Source organism: Vombatus ursinus, unplaced genomic scaffold (genome assembly GCF_900497805.2).
Source record: "Vombatus ursinus unplaced genomic scaffold, bare-nosed wombat genome assembly UNPS02014784.1, whole genome shotgun sequence".
Classification (NCBI taxonomy): domain Eukaryota; kingdom Metazoa; phylum Chordata; class Mammalia; order Diprotodontia; family Vombatidae; genus Vombatus; species Vombatus ursinus.
The window spans coordinates 26,799,281-26,812,668 of record NW_020954562.1 but is presented as its reverse complement, the minus strand read 5'-3'; the positions used below and the strand labels follow the sequence as shown (position 1 = coordinate 26,812,668).

Sequence of the window (13,388 nt, the reverse complement as noted above, 5' to 3'; positions counted from 1 at the left end):
CATGGTCCTTGGAGAGCAGAAGCAAAGCAAATATTGTTGCCTCTTTTTTAATATTTCCACTTATAAAATTATAATAGATTCTGATGTTGAACCATTAGACACTGCACATGACTTTGGTGGCAGAAACTTTCTTCTATGAATCTTTAGGAATTATGGGTAAAACAGTAATTGGAAGAGTACATGCCAGGTCCTGCATCTACACAGGAGATGCTTTCTAGGATAATGTCTGAGGGCCCTGGGCTAGAAGCATCATCATTCCTAAGGCTCTTGGGCTCAGGGTCCTGGCTCCCTCCATTAGGATATGAAAGAAGATGTTGGTCCAGGTGGTTGTGGTGATCTCCTTGCCTTCCCTGTGTGTGGTAATTAGTTGGCAGCTATTGGATGATAGCTGTGAGGGCTGGGCTGGACCCAAGACCGCTGGTGAGCTATGGCCATTGAGATGTGGTCTCCTCAGTCCCAGAAAAAAAAAAAGACCTAGATGACCAAGGCTCTGAAAAGGTGAAAGGAGAAACTCTCCCATACTACCAAGTATTGATTGATGCCTGTGACTGCCCGTATGTATCTCAGCAATCTCTGACAAAAGCTATGCAATTTAGGGCAACCACAGTTGGGGCAACCTTTGTTTGCCAAATCCACGCTAGACGATGTCAGCCATAAAGACATACTCCCCTATATATCCCATGACCAGGCTCCCATGAGCTACTTGAATGGTTTCTCCTAGATGAACAAATGAAAAATCCACCTTTCATGGCTCAGGAGATATTTCATGCTTGGCAGAAGAATTACCTCTGCCTAGAGCCAATAGTCTGTTAGGAAACAAGAACATGAGTATCATGGATATCTCCTTTTGCAGGGCATAAGGGAGAGCGAGAATTCTCACATCTACTGATGACACTACTATATCCATGTTAAAAACCTTCGTAATTATCTGTTGTTCTTTTTCAGTCGTTTCAGTTGTATCCAACTCTTTGTGACTCATTTGGGGTTTTCTTAGCAAAGATACTGGAGTAGTTTTCCATTTCCTTCTACAGCTCATTTTAAAGATGAGGAAACTGAGGCAAACAGGGTGACTTGCCCAGGGTCACTGAGCAAGGAAGGTTTTGAACTCAGATTCCTCAGAACCCTGAGGATTTGAACTCAGGTATTCCTGACTCCAGGCCCTGTGCTCTGTCCACTATGTCACTTAGCTTCCCTTTCACAATAAATGATGTGTTACATCTGCAGAAATGCAATGGAGGATTTGCAGTTTCTGTGGCACCATAAAGACAACCCAAGGCCAAGAAGGGTTGGGCAAGAAGTCTATATGATCCAAAGAGCCATTGGCTTCCCTGTACAGTCAGATCTCTGCAAACCTCAAGTGGACACATGTGAGTGATGTTCTGCTTTGAAAGGCCTGATGGTTCTCACTGATATCGAGATCACTCTGTTCTCCCTGGAAAGCAATACAGTAGACAGCCTTGGCCTTCACTGATAAGGCAGACCAGGATCTATGTCCTAACCTTGCCTCACCTGAAGAGCGACTTCCACCTCACAAATGCTGCAGAACATTGGTCTCTACTTTCACACTCCATGGGGCTGCTGTAGGTTTGGTGTCTCTAATAATTTGTTCCCTAAATATTTTCTCTAAAGACTCACTCTGAACTCCTCTAATGCCTGCTTTCCCTGCCCTATTCACACAATATGTGTCTTCCCAAGCAGCAAGTCTGGCTGCCATAGGAGACAGGAGAGATATACCCTATCAGGGCATATGAGGTTTGATCAATACATCCAAACATACTTGGGAGGGGGGGCGGGGGGGAGGCAGAGACAATGAATCTGACAGTTGTTTTTGTTCTCTATATATCTTGGATATCAGATCCTTATCATTAATATTGGAAACAGAGATTTTTTTCCCCCAATTAACCCTTTCCCTTGTTCTACTTACACGGAATTTATTCACACACAAAAAGCTTTTCGATTTCATGTAATCAAAATTTTCTATTTAACTTTCATGATGGCCTGTATATCTTGTTTGGTTAAGAATTCTCCTAAAGTTGTGAAAAGTAACTAAGGTAGTTTTCTTCTAATTTTATTATGGTATGAACTTTCATAATCTTTGCAACAAATATCTCTGATAAGGGTCTTATAATCAAGATACAGGGGATTTAAATAGTTTTCAAAATAAAAATCATAATTAATAACTATGAGAAAGATCAAGAAGAGAAATACAAATCCAAACAATTCTAAAGCTTCGCCTCACACTCAGTAAATTGCAAAAGACTAGGCATTTTCATTGGCTGCTCCCCATGCCTAGAATTCTCTTCCCCCCTCCTCTCTACCTCCTAGATGCTCTGGCTTCCTGCAAGCCTCAGCTAAAGTTTCATCTTCTACAAGAAATCTTTGCCAGTCCTTTTTAATCTTAGCACCTATCCTTTGAGATGACCTCTGACATACACTGTACACATCGTCTCCATTCCCCCCTCCCCCCCTTTCCTTTACTTATGGCTTTTTGTCTTTTTTGGCACTTAGAACTGTGGCTACCACACAGTAGGTGCTTAATAAATCCCTGCTGACTGTGATCCAGAGCACCAACCACTGAACATAGCAAGACCACTAAGGAGTTCAAAAACAGAAAGTGCACTCATACACACCAAAATATTCAATTCAGAGCAACACATTTTATAATAGCAAACAACTTATACAGCCAGGTAGTACAGTGATAGAATCCTGAGGCTGGTATCAGGAAGACATGGGGTTCAAATCTAGCTTCAGTCACTTACTAGCTGTGTGACCCTGGGCAAATCACTTCACCTCTCCCTGTCTCAGTTTCCTCAATTGTAAAATGGGGATTATAATAGCACCCACCTCAAAGGATTGTTGTAAAGATCAAATGAGAAAATATTTGTACAGTATTTAACACAGTACCTGGCATATTTAATAAATGGTGCCTAATAAATACCCATGCACTGACACATTTAATAAATGGTATTTATCCCCAGACCCCTGCAAAACAAACAAACAAAAAAAACTGGAAATAAAGGTAGATGCCTATTACCTAGGGAATGGTTAACAAACTGGAGGATATGAATACAAAAAAAAATTACTATATGGTAAGAAACAATTAGTGTGAAAAACAATCTAGAAAAATATGTAATGTGAAATAGGCAGAATCAAAAAGCAATATACAAAATGATTACAATGTAAATAAATGAACAACACTTTCCCATCCCCAAAAGAAACTAACGTCATATAATTATAATAATCAAGTTTGGCATCAAAGAGAAGAATGTGTCTCTCTTCCTTCTCTGCAGAGGTGTGACAATATGGGTGTGGAAAACGGGACATACTGTCAGTGCATATGCTGGTTGGTTTGATGAACTGCCTGTTTTGTCCCTCTTTCTGGTTTATTCTTTGTTAAACAGAATGGCTCGACAGAGTAGAAATAAAAGTGATATAAAAACAAAGAGATCAAAAGTGAGAGACTGACAATCAGGATCAACTTAGCTATTTTAGATCTCTAAGAGGTTTCTAAAGGTGCTATTTGAGTGCCTATGTAATGAAATCATGTCAATTTACAAATAAAAACAATTTCAGCAGAACAAAGCTAAAAATTCTTTAGTAAGATTTCATTTGAAAGATTTACTAAGCAGTTCACTTTGATAAAATGTTATTTTTCTAAGATATAAATTGTAAGGAAGGTACATTCATAATGTGCATAATTTGTAAATTATCTCTAAACTTAGTCTGAACACTAAATAAAGCAATCCACTTACCTATAATGGTTAGACGCAAAGCCTTTTCATTCTTCAACCTTAGAATGAAAAAAAAGTGTTAGGAAACCTCCAAGCAATTTTTAAAAATCAATTAAGAACTAGTATAAAAAATTGCTCAAAGGGGGTCCCCCCCCTTCAAAGTTTATTTTTATAAGAAATTAGATTAGTTATATTCAACCACATCACCACTTAAAGCATTTCCTGTACTTCAATTCATTGAACCATGAAGTCTTACTACTTGCTTCTTAGATCCCCTGACATTTAAATGAAACCTACAGGAATGAAATTGTTAAGAGTGAAGCTACTCAAATGGATTAAGACACAAGTTAATTATCTCATGACAAAATAGGCACAATTAATGTGTATATTGGAAATGTAATACATTTAATTGATAATGCTAGCTAGTATTCAACATTTATTAAGTACCTAAATTATAAAAGAAATCTGTGCCAAGTGTTGAAGATAAAATGATTAAAAATGACAATCAATGCCATCAAAGGGTTTATATCACATAGAGGAAAAGAGAGCATATACATCTCAAAGTATAATACAAATACAAGGTCGAATATTATGGAAAACAGAGAGTTGCTGATAAAGTGTTTAAGTAACATGTGAGGAAGGGCATAATATGTTTACTTTGGTGAGGAGTAGAATGGAATCAGAGAAAATGGAGATGAGCCTAGATTTAAAAAAAAAAATAAAAAGATTCTGAAAGTCCAAGATAAGAAGTGAGTGCATGTCAGACAGGTGGGATGGCCTATACAATGCGTGGAGGCAAGAACTGGCATGCTGAGTTCAAGAACAGTTAGGAATCTAGTTTGGCTAAAAGGTAGAGTGAATGATGAAGATAATAAGGTCAAAAAGCGCTGGAGGATAGGTTGTAAGCTGTTAGAACTCAACATGTCAAGCTGAAGAGTTTCTATTTTATTGTAGAGATGATAGTGTAAGGAGAATGGTAGGTGATGGTGTGGGCTCTAACATTCATTCCAATCAAAATACATGGTCTTATGGAAATAGTAGGTTAAAAGAGACAGAAAGCCCAAGATCATAATAAAAGAGAAGAATTTCAGGATTCAAAATCGGAGAGGCACAATAGGCTGTGGAGTACCAAGCTTTAAGGGTTACTCACCCTTGTGGGTGCACTAGGATAGAATGGTAGTTGCTAGAGTTGAAGAGGTTTAATGAACTGAGAAGATAAAGTATTTGTTGGGACATCAATATGAAAACTAAGTCCCCAAATATAAGGGCATGGGTTGAGATGTTAAGAAGACTAGGATATGAGCCAGGTATTCAACTTATAAAAGGAAGAACAGTGACTAGGTCAGAGGGTGGTAGCAATCAAGATCTGAAAAGGGTAAGATATTCATATAGTGTACATTTCAGAGAATGCTAGGTTGCTGAGTTATTGTCGCAGAATGGTGTCTCAAAGTGGCAGTGGGAGAAATGAAGTATCTGGAACCAGCAGAAGAGAAGATTTGAGAGTAAGAACCTCTGGCACTTGGAAGGGTAATAAGAGATGGGGTGTCTTTAGGAAGAAATTAGATGTTGGCCAGTATCACAAGATAAGTGAAGTATAAACAGCAGATATATTATGTAAGTTTTCACTTCCTGCTACAATAAATAAGTCATAATGACCTAGTGTGCCACTGCCATTCAGATTAACTCACATGAATGTTAATTTTAAATATTAAATGAATTTAAATATTAAATCATTTTTGAGTCCTGTCATTCTCTGTGATCCCATTTGGGGTTTTCTTGGCAAAGATATTGGGGTGGTTTGTCATTTCCTTCTCCAGCTCATTTTACAGATAAAGAACTGAGACAAACAGGGTTAAGTGACTTGCCCAGAGTCACACAGCTAGTAAGTATCTGAGGCCAGATTTGAACTTATGAAGGCAAGTCTTCCTTACTCCAGGCCTGGCAATCTATCCACTGTACCACCTAGCTGCCCATTTAAAAATACGGCTATTTCCCATATGGCACTCATTTTTTTGAAAGATAATAGCAAAAATAGTACAAAACTACAAAAAAAAAAACGTAAAGACAAAACAGCTCAAATAGGTATATTTCCTAACTGTGGCTACTCCAAACATTAATAACATATACACACTGAGCATTTTCAATGAATGATCAATCTAGCAAAGTTAGCTTCAGAATGACACATATACACAATACAAGGTTGTCAGTTCATCCTGCAAAACCATGTCACAATCTAAATAGATATACCTATAATTCTGGTAACAGAAAATGCCTAAATAGATAATTTTAAAGCACAAATGTTTTAAAATACAGTTTTAAAAGCAGGGGTAAACTATCATGCTTCTCAAAACACAAAAAGGTCTTCAAATTTTTAAGCATTATGTTCATTTTTTCTATTCCTTTCTACGTTGTTTTCTTCCCCCACAATGAGTCATCCTCACCTGGTGTCTAGAGTTCTTTGCTATGTGCCCTGCATGACAAGCAAGAAATGACAGTGCATGGCAACAAGATGTTGCCATGGTGAGGATGTCAAAGAAATGAAGTCAAAATTAAACAGTGCGTTATAGTCTTTCTCGCTGCTTATAAATACTGCATAGTTGAGGTAAATTAATCTAAAGTATCTTATTATTTTCCTTTAATTTTGGCAAAAGCAGAATTTGAATGTAGTCCTACCTAAATGCAGGAATATTATTTAGTGTTTTTATACCTTTTAAAAATACATACGCAATTTCTTTTATGTCTCAACACTGGTCTCTAGCATAGCCATGGCTTAAAAAAATCATGTGAAGTGGTAAATAAAAGGTCTTATTCGTCCCCTGATATGATGATGGGGTGCAGCATACTTAAAATTATGTCATTTCCATGACCCTTCTTTCAATAAATACCCCTACAGCTATTGCAAGGAGCCCAGGGTTCAATCACTTGGGGGGGGGGGCAGGGGGGGAACAGATAAAGAAAATTAGATGTCCTCTCGGGAATCCTTCCAGAATTGTTGACATTCAAGCTGCCCTTGTTCTAATGAACCACCCTATTTCTACCAGCTAGAAAGGAAGTCATCTGCTACTGTTTCCAAGCAGCCCAAGTATTACAGATTGTCTGAAGCTCTTTTTCTGTGTGTCGTTCAGGTAGGCCTTTTGCCATTTTATCTTGCTTCAATATCCTGCCATCGTCCAATGTGCATCATCTCAGCAGATGAAAGTCTTTAAACAAAGCACAATGTTCTCACTGCAGGCAGAATGAAACTCACTAGAACACTGTTCTGTCATTTAATATTTAAAATTTTTTTTTATCTTTTGTTTTTACATCAATTATTAGAAATTTTCTAACTGTCCTTCCTTTATTCTCTCCCAATGAACCATTCCTTATCATAAATGGGCAGGGGGAGGAAAAAAAATCAGCAAAACTAACATCATAAAAGTCTGATATCGCATGTAGCGTTCCATGGCTATGGTCCTCCCATTTCTGAAAAAGCAGGTTGATGCATTCTTCTCTTACTTGATCGTTATAATTTTACAGCATTCAGTTTTAATTGTTGTCATTTTTTCTCCATCTACATTTTTACAAATAGTTTTCCTGATTTTGCTTACCTCACTTTGCATCAGTTCCTGTAAGTCTTTCTGTGCTCCTCTCTAGTCATCATTTCTTATAGTACAGTTATATTTGACTACATCTGTGTACCGCAATTTGTTTAACCATTCCTCAAGTGATGGCCATCTATTTCATTTCCAGTTCTTTACTACTATAACTATTTTGGTGTACATGGGTCCTCTCTTCTTTCCATCGACCTTCACTGAGGTATACACCTCACAGCAGAATCTCTAGTTCAAAAGGTATGGCCATTTTAATCACTTCGAACAATTCCAAATAGATTTCCAAAATGGTTGGATCAATTCACAGTTCCACCAATAAACACCAATATGACCTGTGTAAACATGGCTTATGGTAACCAATAATACTGCTTATTACTAATAATAGCATATACATAGCACCTGAGGTTTGCAAAGCATTGTAAAATGCTGACTTGTAAAAGTTATCTCATTTGATTCATAAACAAACCCTAGGATATTTTATTATTATTGCCACTTTACAGATGAGGAAACAGAGTCTGATATACCAACCACAATCCTAAATAACCCACATATTAACTGAATCAACCTATGAGCATTAATTACATGGCTATAAATTTGCCAGGATTGTGTTAGATGCTGGGGATACAAAAATAAATTTAACAGCTGCTGCCCTAAAGAACTTACATTCTACTGAGGGAGACAACATATACATAAATAAGTATGTGCAAGATAAATACAAAATAACTTTGAAGGGAAGGACATTAACAGGTAAACAAATCAGGAAAGGTTAAATATAGAAGGTGGCATTTGAGCTGTGTTTTAAAGGAAATAAAGAATTTCTAAGAGGCAAAAGTGAGGCAAGAATTCATTCCAGGCATGGGGAACAGCCTGTGCTCAGAGGCCAAGTTTACTTTTTCCCTAAAAATTTAGTGGCTTCATTAAAGGGACTAATAAAAAGCACAACATTAATCTGTTCAGAGTTTTACTTAAGTGGCAGAATATAGTCAAAGCATTCCTCAATGCAAAATGAAAAGTGACATCATTCTTTTATTTTTAATTTATGGAATAAAACAAGCATTTCCATAACACAGTATAATAAAAAAAGATGATTGCACATGAAACTTCAAATCTATTATGTACAACTTGCTATTCCTTTTAAATATATAGTTATCATGTAAATTTCTTTTTTCTTCTTCCCTCCCCCTTCTCCTCTGCCCTAGAGATAGCCACCATTAGACAGAAATACATATATAATATGCAAAATCATTCTATACATACTTCTATTTATCAATTCTTTCTCTGGATACAGATAGCATCTTCCTTCCTATATCTTTTGTAGCTAATCTGGGTATTTATAATAGTCAAAATGACTTAGTCACTCAAAGTTGTTCTTAAAACAATACTGCTGTTACTATATACAGCATTCTCTTGGTTCTGCTCATTTCACTCTTCATTATTTCATGCCAGTCTATTCATGTTTTTCTAGGATAATCAAGCTCATCATTTCTTATAGTATTTCATCACGATCAAATACCACACATGGGTATCCCTGCAATTTCCAGTTCTTTGCCACTATAAAGAGAGTCAGCATTTTAGAACACACAGGTTCTTTTCCTTTTTTCCTAATCATCTTCGGAAATAGGCCTGGTAGTAGTAACATCATTCTTCTTCAGGCTTACTATATCCATAGTGAAATGTTTGAGGTCTCTTAACAAAATCTCCAAAATCACTAATTATTCAAGAAAACATTATTTGAAAACACAGTCTAATACTTGAATATAAGAATTTTACGATGTCTACAAGCAATCATTAACTTCAAGAAAAAGGGAAAAATAAAAAGCGGAAAAAATCTTACTATGCTCAATTCCACGGCATCCTAATAGTCTCTATGGCTAGAAAGAACGTAATTAAAGATATAATGAATTGGTTATTGGTACTAATGCAATATAGGAATAACTTTTTTCATAAAGGATATATAACAGAAGTATCAGTTATTAAAAACAACCTCTACATTGTGGATACATAGCTCTGGAAGTCACTATTAAAATACTGCTATCCTGATGTCATTCTCATGTCAATATCCATGCCTCCCCATTGCCTACAAAATATAATCCAAATTTCTTAACATTACATTCAAGACACTCCAGGATGTGATCTAACCTAATGAAAGTATTGTCTTCCATTATACCATAATACATCTTCCACTATAGTCAACCCATAACACCTGCCCTCATCACCTCACGCCTGGCAAACTGCAGAAACTGCTGGTTGGTCTGCCTACCACAAATCTGTCCACAGTCTACCCTCCACTCAGATGACAAAATGTTCTTCCAAAAGTACAAATTGGACCATGTGACTGTTCTCCCCATACCCGTACTTAATAAAGTCCAGTTGCTCCCTATCACATACAGGATCAACTGTAAAATCTTCTGTTTTGCAAAGTCCTCTGTAACCTATCTTCCCCCATATTTCCAGTCTTCTTACCCGCATGCCCCACCCTCTCCCTCCCACTCCCAACTTCAAATATTTTGCAATCCAGTGAGACTGGCCTCCTTGCTGTTCCAATGTTGATGCTGGGCATTTCTCCTAAAGGATCACTAGTGAATGCTCTCCATTCTCATCTCTGCCTCCTGCTTCCATGGCTTCCTTTAAATCCCAGCTAAAACAATCTCATCTTCTACGAAAAGCCTTTCCTGATACCCCTTAATTCCAGTGCCTTTCCTCTGTTAATTCCAATTATCCTATACATAATAGTGTACAGTTTGTCTCCCCATTAAATTCTGAGCTCCTTGAAAACAGACTGTATTTTACCTTTCTTTGTATCTCTAGCACTTAGCAGTGTCCAACACATGGTAGGTACTTTTAAAAAAAAGTTTTTAATGATGTCTTTTTTCCTACATCATAATAATTTTGCCTAATGTCCCTTCATCTCTCCCGTCCCAGACAGCCATCTCATATAACAAACAGTATTTTATTTAAAGACAAAACCGAGAAGGGGGGGGGAAGATCAATACAACCTATCAATACATTTTTAAAAAGCCTGAATATAGGTGTAATGTGCAATACCTGTAGACCTCCCTCCTCTGCAAAGGGGCAGGTTGGGGGTATCCTCATATCTTTTCTTTAGGGTCATATTTGATCTTTATAATTTTGCAACATTCACCTTTGATTTTGTTGTGTGGCTCTTTCCATTTACTTTGTTATAGTCAGAGACAGGCACTTAATAAATGATTCTTAATGGACCACAACCTATATTTTCATACCTCTATCAGGGTACCCTTTCCACTGACCTTTACCTAACAAAATCTTATCCATACTTCAAAGTTTAACTAAAAAGTAAATTTTTTTCTTATTCTGCATTCTCTAATATCCTACCTGAAACAGTGTGAGTGTGAGAGTGTGAGAGAGAGAGAGAGAGAGAGGGAGAGGGGGAGAGGGAGAGAGGGGGAGAAGGGAGGAAGGGGAGGAGGGGAGGGGGGAGGGAGTATTTTTGAGTGTGTTTTACACTCTGCTTTACTTTACATCATACTTTATTCATTTTCGGCCATCTCCCTTACTAAATGGCAAGCTTTTTGAGAGGGTTGGAACCAGTTATGTTCACTGCCTGTTGTGGGCAGCACTTAGTAAATGTTAAAGTTTCTTGAAGAAAAGAACAGTATCATTTCTCTTTTATTTCCAGTATCTACACCAGTGTATTCTATATAATAGGTGCTAAAAAAAAAAAAAAGGTCAAAATGTTTCTTAAATTAAGATCCCACTGTGACTTGTTCTATAGTATGAATTAATTAAAATAACACATCCACAGTCCAACAATGGACGAAGAAGCACCACATATGAGGTCTAATTTTGTATTACGTACTCAAGTTTAAAAAAAAAAAGCACCTACTATTTCTAACTAGTCCATTCATTTTAACTGGCACCAGGTACAGATACCAAGTAAATAGGGATTTGTGTTCTAATATAGATTTTTGGCCACTATCAGTTATGTAACCTTGGACAGGTTCCTCAACTTCTTTGTGTCTCTATTCTTCCATCTGTAAAATAGGGCAACTAGAAGCATATTTATTTTAAGTACAAAATTGACTACATCATACAAATTAAGCCTAACTGAAAAACCTGTAGATTCAAGAGCAACAGAATATTTGGTCTTTTCACTTAAAAGAACTTGGTAAATTACATTGAAATTTTATACTTTAACAGAACCTGACAATTTATCATATTAATTTTGCAGTATACTAAGATCCTAAATACATATATGAAAAATATTTTTAGAAAAATTTTACACTCAAGGCACGAGAGCTTATGTATGATTTCAGGATGCAAATTGACTTTTTAAATTTGAAAGTAAGAGTTATTCATATCTCTGCTTCCTAAGGATGAGATAAAAATATAGTTAATATGTTGACAACAGTAAATACCTATTTGTGGAGTCATCATATCCTTTAAATTATTTTAGGTAAAACCATCAACCTTTGAAAATATAAAAGGCTACAAGGAAACTTTTTTCTTAAAAAAGCTTTTGATTCAATAGTTCTTAGTCAAAAACATACTTCAGTAAGTTTCTATGAAAGTTTATATATAAGGTGCTACAGTATTTCTCACTTTATGCAAGCCTAAATCATCGTCTTCTCTCCCTCCTATCTCCAAAAGAGAAGACAAGGAAAGACTAAGCCCTGCCTTACCTCATTTGCCTATGTCCGATGACACTACTCTCTTTTTAGTCTCATAATTTTGAAGGCATCTTTGACTCATCCCTCCCCCTCAACCTTCACATCCAAAGAGTTAAGTCATGTCAATTCAACCTTTGTCACACTTCACATTCATCTCTCTTACTCCTTTCCGCTCCCATTACAACTACCTTAGCTCAGATCCTCATTTTTTGACATCATGTCCCTAACGTGTTTGACAAGAACCACAGACAAGGCTGAAACTGTAGGCAGGCCCCAAGCTCTGAGATATGTGAAGACTCAAAGCCTAAAGGAAAAAGAGAATTTTTCTTCAAAAGAAAAATAAGGTACATGTTAAATATCCATTCTAGGCATCTATATTCATGTAATCATATTCTATAGTATAACCCTTTGAAAAACAATTAAAGATTTGTTCATCACTTAAAATGTTGTTATTTAAAGATTTGTTCATTATTTTTCCTGTTATTTAAAAAGGAACTGGTTCATTCCCTATTTGAGCAATACTTCTACAATATCCTGGGTTATCGTGAGGCTCACAGCACATAAATCTAAGTTCAATATCATTTACTATAAATCATATGGTTGAAATGCCATCCATCCCAATCCTAAAAGGCTAAGAGTAGCTACTAATTACGTGAACACTTGAATGACTTCCTATGTCTATTTAAGTTACTAAATATTTTCTAAGATGTATCTAGGTGAAGTCCTTCAACTGTAATTTAGTACTATAAATCTAACTCCTCCAGCCTGCCCTCCTTTTCTAAGTTAAAACACACACACACACACAAACACATACACACAGCAAATTCTCAGATTCTGATTAGTTCTGTGCCAAGTTATATAGCTTGTTCATTAATGAAGTTATGGCTATTTAATGAACTTACTATTATCCTTTTGAAGGAGGACAAACATAGCATCAATCAATAAGCATTTATTAAGTGCCTACTCTATGCCAGGTAAAGATAAAAGACAGTCTCTGCCTTCAAGGATATCACCATACAATATGGAAGACAACGTGTGTGTGTGTGTGTGTGTGTGTGTGTGTGTGTGTGTGTGTGTGTGTAGAATGGGACGGTTATAAAGGGCTTTGACCAGCAGATTACTTAATTAATCCTAGAAGCCATAGGCAACCACCGCAGTGTTGAACCTACACTTTAGGAAAAATACTTTGGCCGCTCAGTGAGGACGGACTACAGTGAGGAGGGACTCGAGGCAGGAAAACTCCTCCCCCACCCCACCCCCCCAGCAGGCTATTGCACCAGTCCGGATGTGAAGTGATGAGAGTTTTGCACCACACTGGATATCAGAAGAGAAAAGGGGACATACTTGAGAAATGTTACAAAATTGACAGGCCTTGACAACAGAAATCAATGTGAAGTTAAGAGGGCTTTGGTATGAAT

At 36.8% G+C, this 13,388-nt stretch overlaps 1 protein-coding gene across 1 annotated transcript in view; it reads right to left on the bottom strand.

The window, feature by feature from the left end:
* Nucleotides 1-13,388, bottom strand: part of TMA16 (translation machinery associated 16 homolog) — a 68,548-nt gene that overhangs the window by 33,261 nt on the left and 21,899 nt on the right. The window contains exon 3 of the mRNA XM_027866867.1: nucleotides 3,753-3,790. Coding sequence (XP_027722668.1) covers nucleotides 3,753-3,790 — 38 coding nt within the window. The remainder of the gene's footprint in view (nucleotides 1-3,752; nucleotides 3,791-13,388) is intronic.